Source organism: Globicephala melas, chromosome 2 (assembly GCF_963455315.2).
Source record: "Globicephala melas chromosome 2, mGloMel1.2, whole genome shotgun sequence".
Lineage (NCBI taxonomy): Eukaryota > Metazoa > Chordata > Mammalia > Artiodactyla > Delphinidae > Globicephala > Globicephala melas.
The window spans coordinates 165388895-165408327 of NC_083315.2; the positions used below are offsets into that span (position 1 = coordinate 165388895).

General features: G+C 36.4%; 1 protein-coding gene and 1 non-coding gene across 5 annotated transcripts in view; both read right to left on the minus strand.

The window, feature by feature from the left end:
* The window catches only part of TRIP11 (thyroid hormone receptor interactor 11), a 65846-nt gene that overhangs the window by 11988 nt on the left and 34425 nt on the right, over window positions 1-19433 (minus strand). For all 4 annotated transcript variants that reach the window (XM_030883548.2, XM_060295201.1, XM_030883547.2 and 1 more), the window contains 3 exons: window positions 16364-16527; window positions 14162-14265; window positions 8581-8680 (listed from right to left, as the gene is read on the minus strand). In XM_030883548.2, coding sequence (XP_030739408.2) covers window positions 8581-8680; window positions 14162-14265; window positions 16364-16527 — 368 coding nt within the window. The remainder of the gene's footprint in view (window positions 1-8580; window positions 8681-14161; window positions 14266-16363; window positions 16528-19433) is intronic.
* Window positions 683-798, minus strand: LOC115867439 (U5 spliceosomal RNA). The gene has a single exon (XR_004045141.1). It is a non-coding gene; the product is annotated as a U5 spliceosomal RNA (small nuclear RNA).

Genomic DNA, 19433 nt, shown 5'->3' on the forward strand with positions numbered 1-19433 from the left:
GCTCCCTTGGACAAGATTCAAGTTTATTTAACAGTCACCTGACTGAGAAAAGAAAGATGGCTGGAGCAGGACTTGAGTGTCCGGAGACCTGCGTGTGAATTATGGTCTTGTCACAAGACCTGGATGTGAATCATGGTCCTGTCACCAGGGCTGGACTCTGATGCCTATTTTGTAAAATGAGCATGCTTATCTCAAAGGATTTTGAGAGAAATCTACTGAGTGATTAAATGTGACATTTTTAACCAGTAAAGTTCTATATAAAGCATTAGTATTCATTCATCTGATTTTTTAAAATATCAACTTTCAACCTAGCCCTAACCATTATCGATAATATGTACCACTTTGGTTAGCATTAACACTGATAACTTTTCCTCCATTTACCTTATTTGTCATCTTTACAAACTATGGCAAAGAAGTCAACGCAAGGAAAAAAGAATGTTAGAAAATATGATTTTATTATAGATATGTCAGTAAATAAACTGGGTCTTGTGTCTTACTTGGACTGGCTACCTAAAAAATAAATTTAAATCTGATATATTAAATCTAATATAAGGAAATTTAGCCTCTTCAGTCAATTAAATATAATTAAAGCAAAGGCTAGAAATTTGACAGTCTTTTTATTACAGAATTTCAACTTATACAAGATCACTTTCATTATAACACCAAACGATTTTTTTTTTCTAGCCCTGCCAAAGCAAGGCCTCAAAAAATTTACTGAACACTCAGATTTGTTTCTCTCCACGGAAATCTTTAGTAAAAGGCAAAAGATTTATTTGCTCTTGAGAGAAACCAGAGTATCCAAATGATATTTTTTAAAGGCACCTTGTATTTATTTATATTGGAAGTTAAGACATATTAGTGGGATTCCCTGGTGGCACAGTGGTTAAGAATCTGCCTGCCAATGCAGGGGACATGGGTTCGAGCCCTGGTCTGGGAAGGTCCCACATGCCGCGGAGCAACTAAGCCCGTGCATGATAACTACTGAGTCTGTGCTCTAGAGCCCCACAAGCCGCAACTACTGAGCCCATGCACCATAACTACTGAAGCCCACATGCCTAGAGCCTGTGCTTGCAACAAGAGAAGCCACTGCAATGAGAAGCCTGCGCACTGCAATAAAGAGTAGCCCCACCTCGCCGCAACTAGAGAAAGCCCACGTGCAGCAACGAAGACCCAACGCAGCCAAAATAAATAAACAAAAATAAATTTTAAAAAAAAGACATATTAGCAACTGCTTTGTCTTTTAACTCAATTCCTTTCAACCATTTCAACGGAATTTTAAGGTCTAGAGTATATGGTGAATGCTTTCTTGTTCCATAATTATAATTATTAATTGCAGAGTAAAAAGTAATTTTTGAAACTCCACTTCCTAGCAATGAACTCACAGAAAAGAATTTTATTAATACAGTATAACCTCATTAACTTGAATTTCAATAGATTAGAATCTGTGATTAAACTGAAATATCAATGTTGAAGTCTACTGGATTATTTGTACAGTTAAATTAGAGTTACTATGTGCATTTGAAAGAGATTTTATGTAAATATTTTTAATGTAACCAGATCAAATTTATTTTCCCTCTCCACCGTCCTCCCTGAATCCTTTAATACATTAGAATTCAGATAATTTGTACTGCATTTTTCCATATCAAAACAAATTTTCTTAAAGACTGAATATTATGAATCAAGTTTCTTTTTTTATTTTTAATTTTTTAACATCTTTATTGGAGTATAATTGCTTTACAATGGTGTGTTAGTTTCTAGTTTATAACAAAGTGAATCAGTTTTACATATACACATGTCCCCATATCTTTTCCCTCCTGTATCTCCCCCTCCCTCCCACCCTCCCTTATCCCACCCCTCTAGGTGGTCATAAAGCACCAAACTGATCTTGTGCTATGCAGCTGCTTCCCACTAGCTATCTATTTTACATTTGGTAGTGTATATATGTCCATGCCACTCTCTCACTTTGTCCCAGCTTACCCTTCCCCCTCCCCGTATCCTCAAGTCCATTCTCTAGTAGGTCTGTGTCTTTATTCCTGTCTTATCCCTAGGTTCTTCATGACCTTTTTTTTTTTTTAGATTCCATATATATGTGCTAGCATACAGTATTTGTTTTACTCTTTCTGACTGACTTCACTCTGTATGACAGACTCTAGGTCCATCCACCTCACTACAAATAACTCAATTTTGTTTCTTTTTATGGCTGAGTGATATTCCATTGTATATATGTGCCACATCTTCTTTATCCATTCAACTTAGGTTGCTTCCATGTCCTGGCTATTGTAAATAGAGCTGCAATGAACATTTTGGTACATGACTCTTTTTGAATTATGGTTTTCTCAGGGTATATGCCCAGTAGTGGGACTGCTGGGTCGTATGGTAGTTCTATGTTTAGTTTTTTAAGGAACCTCCATACTGTTCTCCATAGTGGCCGTATGAATTTACATTCCCACCAACAGTGCAAGAGGGTTCCCTTTTCTCCACACCCTCTCCAGCATTTATTGTTTGTAGATTTTTTGATGATGGCCATTCTGACTGTTGTGAGGTGATACCTCATTGTAGTTTTGATTTGCATTTCTCTAATGATTAGTGATGTTGAGCATCCTTTCATGTGTTTGTTGGCAATCTGTACATCTTCTTCGGAGAAATGTCTAATTAGGTCTTCTGCCCATTTTTGGATTGGGTTGTTTGTTTTTTTGATATTGAACTGCATGAGCTGCTTGTAAATTTTGGAGATTAATCCTTTGTCAGTTGCTTATGAGTCAAGTTATATATTTAATTTTTAAAGGTTCACACAGACCTGCCATATCTCAAAAGAAAGGGCCACAATTGGGTCAGTGAGCAGTAAAGTCATTATAATAATTTTGCCACTTACTGAATATCATCATCACTATATACTTATACTGATATTTATTAATGACAAAGACTTTCTAGGCTACAGACTAAACCTCAACCCATTTCTGAAAGCTCACTGTTGCAAATTAGCACGGACTAAATCTGATACAAAGAAATGTTTTGTTCAGACCACACAGGGTTTTTTGAAAAACTTAAATTACACGTCACATTAAAAAACTGGAACATTTCACATAAGTCTACATTTTTGGTGACTCTTGAAAGACCTGAAGATCTGGCAACCCTGGACCCACATTCCTACACAACAACAGTTCAGTGAAGCTGAGAATTTGTTGCCCCCTATAAGAAGCTCTCCAATTCACCAGTCTCTACTTAGTCCTAATTGCTCCTTTATAATTTGGGCCCCAGTTTACAATTTCTGTTTGTGATCCATACTTATAGTTTCATTTCTTCACACAGCAGCTCACTCCCACCTCTGCCTTCTCGGCACTCCACGCCAATACAGCACACACACACACACACATGTTATTAGTCCACCAGATCTTCAGCCAGTTTCCAAATTATGACAGACAGTTTCATACGAATTCCTCCCTCTGTCTAGAATGTTCTTCCCGAACTCTTTGCCTGCTTCACTGTACGTATTCACCATTCAAGTGAGGGCAAGTATACCCTTCACTACCCTTTTCTACCCTTCTACACCACCATCAAGAAGTAGAATGGATTGCTTCTTCCTTTTGAAATAGCTTGCTGCATGTATGTGACTACATGTAGTCTTCCCCTATTTCTGCTTGACTATAAACCTCCTGAAGGTAGAACTCTCGTCCCGTATCTTTGTATCTTTAGTACTTATTATAGTGCTTGGTACACAGCACAAAACAATGAATCTGCGATAAATGAAAGAATGCCTGACTTTTCTCTGGGAAGGGAGACTATCTGAGAATAGAACACAGGTCAGAAAAGAATAAATGATTTATATTATGAATTACTCATATTATTCATAAGAGGAAAAATACACAAAACAAAGTCAAAAAATTCTCATATCTACATAATTTGCTTTTCCCTTTATATCTAGAAGAATTAATAAAATATACATTTAAAAGTACAACCATTAAGTTGAAAAGGGCCTAATTATTTACCTAATTGACATAGCTTTTTTCTTAACTAAAATGTTGACATTTTCTAGTATACCCAGATGTTTATATCATCACAAATAATTTTTTAACTATTTATGGCAATTCAGAAAACTGCATCTGGTATTTCTTATATGTTTCCTCTAAAATCACCACTTCTGCCAAAAACATCTATAAAGAAATCCCTCAAAAGGTTTGGGTAACAAAGCGTCTGGGAATGTATCTGGCCTATGTTCAACAGGACATTATATGTTTTCTTGTATAAATCGTGTCCTGGAAAACGGAATGTCTTTATTTAAAATAAAAACTCTACCATCCAACACCATAAAGGCGGTTCCATGAAAAACATTTTAAACTTCTTTTATATGTGTAGTTTTAAAATACATTTTTATGCTTCATATTACCGTTGGTTTACTGGGGCTTATTTTATACATTCTTCTAGATTTTCTTTAAAAAAACACTGTAAAGAAATTTTCCATTCTGAACTCATAGAAGACTTTTTTTTAAAAGCAGTCACCAAACCTTCTTAAAATAAGAAAAAATCAGTGATGGGGCCCCTTCAGATATGGCTATAAACTGGCACACAGACCAAAAGACTTCCCCAGTGCTAGAATCTAAACTTGTATTGCTTATGAAAATTTATTTTTCTTGGTGTACCATAAAATTTACCACCCTTTTGAAAAGTCATTATCAAAACAGTAACTCTTTTGTGCTTGCTATTTCAATTTTATCCAATCGTTTTCACTTAAGCAGGAATTTATCTCAAGGATGATGGTAGAGAATAATAAGCGAAAGAAAGAAAATGTTAAATTTGGCCATGAATATAGGGAGATAACATGTCTTTTCATGGTTCAGGTTTCCACAGGTAGTATATTTTCCCATGAACGACAATTCCATAGAAATTCTGCACTCTGATCAACTCAGAATAGTTAATGAAAGGCACTGTCCTATCTGCTTCATAGAGGACTAATGAATGTCTTAAGTTTGAACAAAATTAATAAGATATAGGATGGCATGTGAAATAAGTCTTTGGAACTACGCTGAAAAAGAAGACTTTCAGGTAAAATGTTGAAAGAATAACTTCTAAAAGGAAGGGAAGGAGTAATTCTTCTACCAGCCAACATTACCTATTAAAATATAGCACCAATAGGATCTTTTTTTTTTTTTTTTTTTTTAAATTTTTGCCTTTGTTGGGTCTTTGTGGCTGCTCGCCGGCTTTCTCTAGTTGGCAGTGCGCAGGCTTCTCACTGTAGCGGCTTCTCTTGTTGCAGAGCATGGGCTCTAGGCGTGTGGGCTTCAGTAGTTGTGGCATGCGGGCTCAGCAGTTGTGGCACACGGGCTTAGTTGCTCCGCGGCATGCGGGATCTTCCTGGACCAGGACTCGAACCCATGTCCCCTGTATTGGCAGGCAGATTCTTATCCACCGCGCCACCAGGGAAGCTCGTAGCACCTATAGGATCTTAGGGTTTCTTTTCATTGTTACTTTCCCTTGGTGTGTGGGTCAGGGGGGATGAGGGGGAGAAGACAAAGAACTACTTACATTTGGGGAGTAAAATCCTATTACTAGTTTAGAGCTCTGTCTGCTCAAGTTTCTTTCCTCCATGGAATGTCCCTAACCCTTCATGGGATTCTTGGAGAACTAAATATGCACTGTCTGACCAGAGTTGAGCACCACTGTCTTAAACTATGAACCTATGGTGTATCTATGTCATGTGTTACTTCGTTAACTAAGCTCCTTGAAAAAAAAGGGATCCTATCTAGTCTCTCACACAGCATCTAACATGAAGCCAAGTAGTTGGTTCTCATTAAGTATTTAATGCCTGATTAAGGCATCTTCATACTCTTCATACAAAGTCTGTAAATACTTGGAACTCAAAACCACAATTGCACATACACGGAACTGACAGTTATGGACTCTAAGAATGATTGAAATCATCGACAATTTACTATTTTAATACTGGTGTTATAAGCAATAACTCCCTTTTCCTATGTTTGACCAGACTGAATCATCTCATCTCTGGTGGCAATTACATAATCAAGCATTTCAAATAAAATACCACTTTTTAAAATGAGTTTCCTAATATTGTTTAAATGTTGAAACTGCATATCAACTAATCATCGACAGTCTACAGATGCTTAGAAATAAAACAATACTTTGCCTCTACGATTCAAGTCTCTATGTACTTTCTAGCAACAAAAGCCAATCTGTCTTTTTCAAAATTGTTTCTCCTGGCAAATATTTTTGCTGTCTGGCCAAGTTTTGCATTAAAAATAAAGTACAGTATTACAACATCAATCAACATTTAAAGTACTTAATGATCTATGAAAGAAAATATACAGTGATTCTTTTGAAACAACCAAGCCAATCAAAGTTTTATTTATATTATCAAATCAAGAGTGCAGCTTTGATAAAATAAAATCACATTTGTGTTTAGAGATCTAAAAGCAATATTAAGCACTTAGGTAATAAAAGAAAACAGACTGTTAAGAAGAGCTTAAATGGCAAGAATGACTTAAAGACATAACAGAACTGTCTGTCCTTTTACCCCCACTTCCTGTCTGTGCAACACTGGCCTCTCGCCTGCCCTTTCAAATACCAGTTGTATAAGCATAATTAGAGCTTTTTCTGTGGCTAATATTAACTTTACAAAATGAGTCCAAAGTTCCTATGTATTTACAATGAATTATTACTGGTAACTTTTTACATGAATAGGGGCCTAGGCCACCTAAGCCTTGCCATTTACAATCAAAATCTAAAAATATTCTACTACTGAGGATTTAAATGGGTGCCTAAACAACTTACTAAGTAGTGCAGGGACTCTGATAACATTTAGCAACTACAGTAAGTCACAGAATTTTTTATCTTACCATCATCTACTGGGAATGACACAGGTAGTTGTCTAAAAAGGTATGTGAACTTAAATATTACAGTAACATGACATATATAGCAACCTTGTCACAGACCAAGGAGTTGCTTCAGAATACTGCCTTTTTACCTTCATTAGTCTAGCCCTTCCCTAGGATATCAATTCCCTGGCTAAAACCTTGGGTGCTCAGTACGTCTCCTCCAGGTTGCCCGTATGTCTTCTAGATAATGTTGTAGTTACACTGGCTTTCAACCTAACTAGACTGTTTTCCCAACAAACACTGCCTGCGGGTAAGGGCAACCATTTCAATATTTAGGGCACAGCACAGTGGATACTGTCCTATCTTCAAAGGAGATATACAGAACAAAATACAAGTCAGATTATAAACAACTGTTTTCCTGACAAGAAGAAATACAGTAACATGGAAAGATTATGAACTTTGGTCAAGGATAAAAGATCAGTTTAAATCTCAGTTTCTTTAACTTATAAAATGGAACTAATACTACCTACTTTAGAGTTTCCTGTAAAGAGTAAATAAAATATGAGAAGACTAAATAATACAGTATATGTTATATAAAATGCCCATGATACTCAATATATAATTGTTTCCTTATTGTCCATTTCCAGCCCCTCTATTACATTTAGAGTTCTAAGGCTGGCCGAATCTTACAAAGCAGAGGACTTTTAGTTGGGCACTAATTTGCCGCAGAATCAAGTTTTCTTGAGGACAATACCTCACATGATCTTATTATTATTTTTTATTCCTAACAATCTCTCATCTCCTGTCTCCTACTGGTTTTAGGCCAACTTCCTCAGCTTGTCCTTTGGTATCCACACTTCAGTGATTTGTCTACTTGCCTCTGTAATGTCCAAGTCCCTGTTTTATTGTCTGACGGTATTTGTGCTGTACCATCTCCTACTTTTTCCTACTTCTAACTCTATTTCATGTTAGGGGGTACTTCTTAATTACTTCATTACGTGCCTTGGTACTATTGTGCCTAACCCAGACACCTAAAGTTGACACATTTCTAGGTTCCCATCACCTTTCCAATAACCTTTAATCATTATCTACTAAATGTAGCCCTAGAATAGCTTCAACTTCCTGGGGACTGTTACATCAGAGATTAAATGAGAGCATGCCATCTTTGTCAGCAGTTAAGAGTTAACAGAGCACTATGAACCACCTGATTATCTGAGGCCCAACTGATAATCCTAAACACACGACTCACCCTCGGGAATTGACTGGGCCTATGAGATAATTTACAAGCATCAAAAAATACATGCCTGCATGTAAAGCACCATCTATAATCATAAACAGCTAGTTATAGCCAGACATTCATTCCACAAAAAGTTACTCTTTTACTTGAGAACACTGCCTTCTCTAGCATATCAGACAGCTTTAGGCAAGATGACCACGGACTGAACAGGGAAAAGTTATACCATGACAAGTCGAGTCAGTCGAATCAATCCCTTTGATGGTCAACAGGGTGACAGACAGCACAACTGGACTGCCTCAATATTCCGGAAAACTAACTGGACAGCCAGGGCCAACTTATGACTTTGGTTTCACTAGGACTAGATTGAAATCAAAGCAAACTGGTCATGGGAGATGGAAATGGAAGTCACAAACTAATGGCAGTTGGTCTCACTCGACTGTACCAATGCATGGGGGGAAACTACATCTGATTCAATACTAGCGTTGTAGGGGAAAAAGGAAAAGGAAAAGAACCTACTTTGTTTTTTAAGTTCTTCAATTTGTTCTTCCTTTAAATCTAACTGTTCTGTAAGTCTTGATGCTGAATCCAGCGCAACATTTGCTTCATCCAAACGCTCCTGAGGAAGAAAAGTTCATTAAAAAGCAGCATGCAAAAACTATTTCACAAACTATAGGGCTGGAAGACATCTTAACGTCAGTCAACCCCTTTCAGCTAAAGAAGCTGTATTTCTGTGACCTTGGGCAAGTTCATTTGATACTAATAAGTATCAAAGATAGAACCCACACTTCACAACACAATAATGTCTCTTTCAGAGAAACTAAATAAAAAAGAGAATGCTATTTAAAGACAACATGGTGACAAAAGTTTAAAAAATGACAATAATAAGAATAAAAACTACAAAAAAAATACAAAAAGTCAAGAAATATAGCAACAAATTTTTTTTTTTTTTGCTGTGTTGGGTCTTCGTTGCTGCGCATGGGCTTGTTGAGGCAAGTGGGGGCTACTCTTCGTTGAGGTGCGTGGGCTTCTCATTGCGGTGGCTTCTCTTGCTGTGGAGCTCGGGCTCTAGGCGCACAGACTTAAGTAGTTGTGGCACGCGGGCTCTGTAGTTTGTGGCTTGTGGGCTCTAGAGCACAGGTTCAGTAGTTGTGGCACACGGGCTTAGTTGCTCCATGGCATGTGGGATCTTCCCAGACCAGGACTCGAACCCATGTCCCCTGCACTGGCAGGCGGATTCTTAACCACTGCACCACCAGGGAAGTCCCAACAAATGTTCTTTTTTAATTTTGGCAAGTCTGATGGGTATAAAGTGATGTTTCATTATTACTTTATTACTTTAATTTTTATTTCTCTAATACATACTAGTGAATTTGAGTAATTTTTCATGTTAATAGGACAGCTGGATCTGCTCTTGTGCAAAAATCTTTGCATATCTTGCCCATTTTTCCATTGAGCTGTCTTTCTCTCATCAGTTTGTAAGAGCACCTTATATAGTAGATATGAACCCTTTGTCATCAGCGCTACAAATACAGTCACACATGTCCTACTTTGATTCTTGAGTTTTAGTCTAGGTTAGGCTCCTCCCTGCCCTGAACTGCACACTTGGTTTTCTAGATTTTCTTGGAATGTATTTTTCTTTTTTAACATTTATATCTATAAAATAGTATTTCTCAGTAGGAGTTCTTTCAACATTCCTGGCCTCTGGCCACTAAACGCCAGAAGACCCACCCACAGTCACTGTAACAGCCAAAAGGACCCCCCAGATTTCCAGCACCACTCCCAGCTGAGAATCCTTGCTTTAATACAGTTGGAATTTACTTTTGTATATAGTGTAAGATAGGGGTCCAATTTCATTTTCTTCCATATAGACAGCCGGTTGTATCTACTGTTTATTAGATAACCTCCTACCCTTTTCCCCACTGAACTGAAAGTAGTTTAGGGTTTAGTTTTAAATTTAATTCTCAAATATAACCTGGGCTCCATTTCTGGATTCTCCTTCTGTTCCACTAATCTAGTCAATATGGTATTGATTTATGGCTCTATTTTGACATTTAGTAGGCAAGTCCCTCCTCATCATTATTCTTTCACACAATTTTCTTGGCTATTCTAGAGGATTCACCCACGTAAATGTCAGGTCAAGTTTCATCATCTTGAATCAGAGTGTGACAGCTTTTTTGATGTATCATCTTGGATAGGCTAGTCCCCAGTTATCCAGTCAAACTTAAGGTAGGTATTGCTGTGAAGGTATTTTGCAAATGTAATCAAAGCTCAAATCAGCTGAATTTAAGGAAGGCACATTATCCTGGATAATCAGGGCGGACCTAATTGAACCAGCTGAAATGCCTTGAAATCAGGACTGAGGTTTCTCCATAAAGAAGGAATTCCATCTGTGGACAGCAACTTCAGCCCATGCCCACAGAGTCCATCCTGCTTGTGATTTTTTTTCCTAACCACCTGTGGACAACAGCTTTGGCCCACGCCTATGAGTTCCAGCCTGCCTATGATGTGATCCTCCCATTTTGACAGCCAAACCTACCTAACTTGCTTAGCCAGGCCCCACAATGTTGCCAATTCCTTGTAACAAACCTCACAGGTATCCATATATGGTATATACATCAATGTATATGTGTATGTATATGTATGTGTGTATGTGTACATATGTGTACACACATACACATCCTACTGGTTCTGCTTCTCAGGTTGAACCTTAACTGATACAAAGAGAGACTGAAACAAAAAATTTTAAACAAAATCAACAAGATTAAATTTAGTTTAAAGGAAATTTAAATAAACTTTCAAATGACTTTGTTAACCTCATAGCATTTATATTTAAGAAATAAGTAAAGCTTAAAAAAACTACACTAAGACATTTTTGAAAATTAACGTTTAGATTTAATTATTCTTTCTACCACATTTTTGCTTTTTATTTCACTAATTTCAACTTTTACCTTTACTAATTCCCTCTTAGTTTCTTCTGATTTATTCTGTTGTTTTTCTAAATATATATTACATTAAAAAAATTTTTAAATAGAGCTAGTTTAAAAAGAAGATCTGGACTTCTAACAGTATGACCGGCTAGATATTTTGGCCCACTGAAAACAAGCGCGTCAAATAAAATGTCTTTTTAATGTGTTAATGAGCTAATGAGGAAGTAAGCATAAATGGTGAAAAAACATATTAAAAGATGCTTGACCTCATTACTAGAAATGCAAATTAAAACCATAAGATAGCCCTTCCCACCTACCACATTGGCAAACACTTTAAAAAATTCTGATAATGCTAGCATTGCCAAGGATGTAGAACAAGAACTCTTAGTACCACTGGTAGGAGAAAATTAGCACAAGTGCTTTAGAAAACAATTTGCCCCCAAATCTAATAAAATTGAAATTGCCCATATATATCCCATGATTCAGCAATTCCAATCGAGATACACACCTGAAACTCTTATACATGTGCACCAGGAGATATAAACAAGGAAATTCATAACCACATTGTTTGTATGGCAGATAAGGGAAATGTCCTTTACCAGGAAAATGGGTAAATAAATTACATATTCACACAAGGAATACAGCAGTGAAAATAATGAAACTTCTAACACAGTAACTACACAGTTACGGCTGAAACTCATGAACATAACGCTAAGCAAAAAAAGCAAGCCTCAGAAGAATTCCATTTACATACAGTTCAGAATTCCATTCATACAGTTTAAAAATATGCAAAACCAAACAATGTACTGTAAAAAGATGCAAATCTATGTGATAAAACCATAAAGAAAAACAAGGGGGTAAAACACATAAAAGGTGGTAAGAAGGAGAGGAGATGTGGAGGGGTGCTTACGGAACTTCAAAGGGTGACAATCTTTTACCGGGTGGTGAGTACGTGGGTATTTGCTGTATTGCTATTCTTATATTTTATACGTATTATCTAAATATTGTTTTCCAGTCACTCAACATTTAGTAAAAATTTTAAAACATTATGGAAGTATGTCTTCAATTGTTTAGAATATTAATATGCCTAAACAGCATATTCACCTCTAACGACAGATACATAAATTTTATTACTTTCTACCAGCTATCACCAGAGTCTACTTATGACTCAGAAAAGTTTATCCTACATCAAACAGCAAGTCACTGTGGTGTCTCTTCATGGGGTTCATTTTATTTATTTCTTATATATAATATTTATAGGCATGAAATACAGCATAATAATAAAGAGAAAAATATTTTAAAGAATTAAGGTGCAATATGGTCACCTTATCTTTGATAAAGGAGGCAAGAGTATACAATTGAGAAAAGACAGCCTCTTCAGTAAGTGGTGCTGGGAAAACTGGACAGCTACATGTAAAAGAATGACATTAGAACACTTTCTAACACCATACACAAAAATAAACTCAAAATAGATTAAGGACCTAAGTGTAAGGCCAGACACTATAAAACTCTTAGAGGAAAACACAGGAAGAACACTCTGTGACATAAATCACAGCAAGATCCTTTTTGACCCACCTCCTAGAGAAATGGAAATAAAAACAAAAATAAACTAATGGGACCTAATGAAACTTCAAAGCTTTTGCACAGCAAAGGAAACCATAAACAAGACAAAAAGACAACCCTGAGAATCCGAGAAAATATTTGCAAATGAAGCAACTGACAAAGGATTAAGCTCCAAAATACACAAGCAGCTCATGCAGCTCAATATCAAACAAACAAAACAATCCAATCAAAAAATGGGCAGAAGACCTAAATCGACATTTCTCCAAAGAAGATATACAGATTGCCAACAAACATGAAAGGATGCTCAACATCACTAATCATCAGAGAAATGCAAATCAAAACTACAATGAGCTATCACCTCACACTGGTCAGAATGGCCATCATCAAAAAATCTACAAACAATAAATGCTGGAGAGGGTGTGGAGAAAAGGGAACCCTCTTGCACTGTTGGTGGGAATATAAATTGACACAGCCAATATGGAGAACAGTATGGAGGTTCTTTAAAAAACTAAACATAGAACTACCATATGACCCAGCAATCCCACTACTGGGCATATACCCTGAAAATACCGTAATTCAAAAAGAGTCACATACCACAATGTTCACTGCAGCACTATTCACAATAGCCAGGACATGGAAGCAACCTAAATGTCCATCGACAGATGAATGGATAAGGAAGATGTGGCACATATATACAATGGAATATTACTCAGCCATAAAAAGAAACAAAACTGAGTTATTTGTAGTGAGGTGGATGGACCTAGAGTCTGTCATACAGAGTGAAGTCAGTCAGAAAGAGAAAAATACCATATGCTAACACATATATATGGAATCTAAAAAAAAGAAATGGTTTTGATGAACCTAGGGGCAGGACAGGAATAAAGACAGAGATGTAGAGAATGGGCTTGAGGACACGGGGAGGGGGAAGGGTAAGCTGGGACCAAGTGAGAGAGTAGCACTGACATATATACACTACCAAATGTAAAACAGATAGCTAGTGGGAAGCAGCCGCATAGCACAGGGAGATCAGCTAGGTGTTTTGTGACCACCTAGAGGGGTGGGATAAGGAGGGTGGGAGGGAGACACAAGAGGGAGGGGATATGGGGATATACATATGCATATAGCTGATTCACTTTGTTATACAGCATAAACTAACAACACTGTAAAGCAATTATACTCTGATAAAGATGTTAAAAAAAAAAGATACAGCAAAAAAAAAAAAGAATTAAGGGTGCAAAAGAAAAAGATCTAATGGGATAATACACATTATTTTAATCCATGTGAAATAAAATACCCAATATATTTTGTTGAAAACAGAAAATTATACAGTTAAAATTTTACACTAATTTTTTTTAGTGATCTCTAAAATGCCCACCTGTGCTAAAAATTTAAATCTCGTATTTGCTGTGTCTATTCTAAACTATAAGTAACATGAGGGAAATCCTGAATATCTTATTCACTGTTATGCCTCAGTGACAATATTTACTAAATTAACTGTTTAGAAAAAAAAAAATTAACTGTTTAGGAGATTATTTCCAAGACAAAAATTCTACAAGTAACTGTTTTGTGCATAATAAAATTTACAAGAGTAAATTATTTCAACCAACCTGTAATGATACAAGTTTTCCTTCCAGATTTTCTGCCTTTTTCTTCCATTCAGCAACAAGTTGGTTGTGTTTTTCTAGTTCAGCAGAATACATAGCTTTTTCTTCTAAAGAGGAAAAAAAAGTTATATTAGTATTTTGTAATTGTGTGATAAAATTAGAATTTTAAACCACTTGAAATTTTAATAATTCAACAAAAATAGTTCAAATGTCTTAACAAGAAAATTATATATGCCTTAGTGATGACGTTAACTGGAATTAAAGTAATGAGATCACTTTCCTCTGCTTAAATCCTTCTCCACCTTGTCCATCTTGCAAACTTTCCCTCCCTTCAGAACTCTACTCAAATATTTCCTCTTTAGCAAAGCTTTCTCTATGGCCTCAGTACCATACTATTTTGTACACATGTCTACTCTAGTATTATACAGAGCAGACCTAGAGAATTCTTACGTGTAAAATTCAAAATTTCAACCATAGGAGTAACCCTGACATGTACGTATGTACAAATGTAAAGTTTTGCTCAGGCACAAAACTGTAACTTCTTTTTTTTTTTTAACTGTAACTTCTTTAGCTTCATTAGCCTCACATCCTCTAACCGCCTGCCCCTCACTAGCAGTTCATGCATTGCCAGTAATTACAGAATGTACGAGTTGACAAATGGATGGGTGAATGATCTAAAGGGGGTAAATCTGATGATGGGAGGTAGATGTGAAAAAGCATATTTGGTTATCGGGGTACGTGTGCTCTGGTCACTATTACTATGTGCCTAGAAGAGTACTTTCCACCTGAACTAGAAAAATGCAGTTACCTTCAAGTATAGATGAACAGCTAAGAACAAATTAATCAATACTTCAAAAGAGTAATTACTGATGATTAACTCTCTTTAGTGGATTCAACCTCCAACCAACATCTCAACACCTATCTTTTTTTTTCCTATGTGTGCCTCTCTCTTCCTTTGTATTCCCCTTTATCATGTGATCCTTACTATGTTACCCTCATACTTCCCTCACCTCTCGCCTTAACTAAAGTATCATAATATGACACTAAAATAATTTTTTTAATAATTAGTATATACAGTTTATGTTCTCTACTCTTAACTGTAAGAAAAGTCTAATTTGTTGATGGCTACTTATCTTCTCCCCCTACAAGTGGGTAACCTTTCAAAGATTTCCCTATGCCTAATCTAAAACAGCACTCAAGCCAAAATTCCCAAAACTACAGCTGATCTGTGAACAACACAGGTTTGAACTGCATGGGTCCACCATATGTAGATTTTTTTCAGTAAATATACTGGAAACATTTTTTGGAGATTTGAGACAATTTGAAAAAGCAGATGAACCACATAGACTAGAAATATCAAAAACATTAAGAAAAAGGTTATGTGACGAATGCTTGAAATACATATAGATACTAGTCTATCCTAACATAGGCAGAAGGTGAGTGATAATATAAATTTAACAATATGTTAGTTTTCTTACTGTTTTATAACTTTGCTTCCAAAGAATCACATTACCATAAGGTATGCCTCTCTCTCCTGTAATTGGAGAAACTGCATATCAGCCTATCATCACAAGTAAGCGGTTTTTTAAAAAAATGTAACGTTTCCAGTACTATATTACGAATATGACTATATTACTGTATACCATAAAAATTTTATAACCATTCATTAGTGTAAAGGTTAGGCTATCATAAAGCAATAATACTGCTACTTCTTCATTATCAATCACGAATCATTATACCTAAATATGAATTTCTTTTTCACACATTTCATTTTTGATGTCTAGTGTTAGTAATATGTATAATATCTACAGGGTTTTCTATCATATAAGAGAATACTGATGTAGGTACTAATAGACAATTCATTTTGTAAACAGATGACATAAACTTATAGTATCAATAAATACAGTACAGTGAATGTATTTTCTCTTCCTTATGGTTTTCTTAATAACATTTTCTTTTCTCTAGCTTCCTTTATTGTAAGAATACAGTATATAGTACATATAACATACAAAAAAATGTGTCAATTGACTATGTTATTAGCAAGGCTCCTGGTCAACAGTGGGCTATTAGGAGTTAAGTTCGGGGGAACTCAAGTTATGGGTTTTCAACTGCATGGGGGGTAGGCATCCATCCTAACCCATGCATTGTTCAAGGGTCAACCGTACAATAACTCTTCTTCAATGAAAGACTGGCCATACAACTGACCGTGCTGGAAATGCTCCAGGACCATCTGCAGGTTGGAGAGTGACAGAGCATACTGCTTTACTTGTTCCTGAGACATGGAAAGCTGTAGTGCAGTTTCATCCCTTTGCTTCGACGCCACATTCAACTGTTCCTGCAATGACTCTACCTGTAAATTGGCCTGATGGCTTTAAACAAAAAGAATAAAAGTCAAACTGTTTCTCTCTATTTAGACACTTTGACAAGATGAAATACCTTCCCTACATTTTACTGCACTAAATGCAAGTTATATTCAAAGTATTTAGATACTTTAACAAGATGAAACCTCTTCCCTATGTTTTTTTTATTGTGGTAAAATACACATAACATTTACCATTTTAACCATTTTTATGTGTACAGTTCAGTGGTAGTAAGTACCCTTGCATGGCTGTACAACCATTACGACCACTCATCTCTAGAACTTTTTCATCTTCCCAAGCCGAAACTCCACACCCATTAAACAATAACCCCCTCTCCACCCAGTAACCACCATTCTACTTTCTGTCTCTATGAATCTGACCTTCCCTACATTTTATTGCATTAAATTCAAGTTAGATTTCAAAGAAACTTGAAGAGTTCCTCTGACCTTCGTCCTCCCTGCGTTTGTTAATTCAATCATCCTTCCTGTGAAGGTGACTTTGAACAAATGGCAGTCATTTTAAACACAGAACTGGGCTAAACAAGGTATGTCAGCTTAAGAAAAATTTAAAAATAGCCTGCAACTTTGTGTTTCGAGGCTAAAACTCTAAGACGTAATTTATCATAAACTTGTAAGTTGTAAGGGATCTTGGAAGTCATTTTGTCCAGCTCCAACCCAACAAGCAATGGATTCTGATACCCGCCTTGCTTTTGGCACTCACAATCCTAGTGAACTCACAACTTTCCAAAGGTTATCCCATCTTTTACTGTCATCTTTCTTTCTGCTTACATTAAATGTAATAACCCCTACACCTGTCCCAAATCAGAGATCCCTAAGAGAATTACAGAACATCTATCCAGGCTTATGTCACCGAGGTACTTCCTTAATGTACAATTATTACATACAAAATACTGCAATAGCCTTTCCTGGGTTTTTAATATCCAGTTAAGTTTTTATTCAGAGCAGGCCAATAAAACCCATTAAGAGCAGCTCACTTTGAAGAAATTTTACCCAATAGCACCCTCTTTTGGAAAAGGCAGTAAACTGATAACCAGAGGACTTAACTCTCCCCTCTTATGTCCCTGGACTTTATTCAATTTTGCTGGTTAACAAATCACTCAAAGGGTGATTGTAAGGATGAAATGAACTGTGATGTCATTCAAAAAGTTAATAAATACAACAAGATGTTACTATTGTTAAGGGCTCAAAACACCATTATCTGATTCTGTAGATTTGAGTTACTTATACACCAAATATTTACTGAACATCTATGAAACTATGTGTAAGAATGTATACTGTGGGAAGAGTGTGACATAAATGGCATCATTCCTACCCACTGGTGGCCTTACACTTCGTTGGGTGGGAGAAAGTGTAAAACAGCTCAACAACTACAAATATCCCTAAGAAAAATACAAGTGCCCTATGAAAGACTCAAAATATTATGCAGGTTCAAAGGAAAAACATCACACTAGGGATTGATTTTGGATTTGAGGAGTGGGGTGCTAAACAAATAATTCATCATGAAGTGCTATTTGAAGAATAGGTGGGATTAACAGAAAAACAGTGGGCCCAAATCATGACAGTCTAACCTGGTTTTGAAAAAAGGAGAAACAAGACCACAGCCCTACCTTCCGAAGGTTATTCTGCAGTTATTATGAATAGTAAACAAAAATAGTCAGAGATTAGAAACTATTTCAATTAGAGAAAATAAGGGCCTGAAAATTGAAAGGAAAGATGATCAATCTTACAGACTAAGGATGTTTTGCTATTTCTGCCAATGTGAAACACATACACAAATGTTCACTCACTGTTTTGATTCTCATTTTAAACAAGTTCTTCTGAGTCTGAAGGTACAATAATACATCCTACAAAGGGGGTAAGGAGTGCACCCTCAGAAATACTATCTCTACTGGCCTATAATCTCTTTGCAGAGATAATATCTACTATATCCTTATATTTCCCTCAGCACCATACAGTAAAAAGTAAAAAGATAAAAAGATGCACATACAACTAATGGGAAGATAAATGGACATGATTTTTTGGGAAGATTATTTGGCAGTACATTTCAAACGTTTTAAAAACAGCCTTTCAATCAGAATTTCCATTTCTCAAAATTTACACTAAGGAAATAATCTGTCATCAACACAAAAATACCTATTTTGGGTTATCAGAACAGCACTCTTGGGCTTCCCCGGTGGCGCAGTGCTTAAGAATCTGCCTGACAATGCAGGGGACACAGGTTTGAGCCCTGGTCCAGGAGGATCCCACATGCCACGGAGCAACTAACCCCGTGCGCTACAACTACTGAGCCTGCGCTCTAGAGCCCACGAGCCACAGCTACTGAGCACGCGTGCCACAACTACTGAAGCCCGCATGCCTAGAGCCCGTGCTCTACAACAAGAGAAGCCACCGCAGTGAGAAGCCTGTGCACCACAACGAAGAGTAGCCCCCGCTCGCCACAACTAGAGAAAGCCCGCTCTCAGCAACGAAGACCCAATGCAGCCAAAAATAAAACAAACTTATATAAAAAACAAAACAGCACTCTTAGTAATTCTGAAAAGTTCAAACACTCTAAATGTCCAATAATAAATGAGTGGGTTAAAGAAATTATGGCAAATCCAAATAATGGTATACTATGCAGCCACAAATGATATTGCAGGAACATATGGCTTAATGTGTACTCATATTCATATTATTAACTGATAGAAGCAGGTTACAAAACAGTATAAATAGTACGATCTCAATTTTGCTTTAAGAAAATAATATGTAATATATACACACATATACAGAAGCATACAAAGGCACAAAAAAAGATTATCTCTGGATGAGAGAGTCTGTGGCTTTATGTTCTTTTGGTTTATGTGAGTTTCCTGAAGTGGAAAATATGTTTTTGTAATAAGAAAAAAAACAACAACA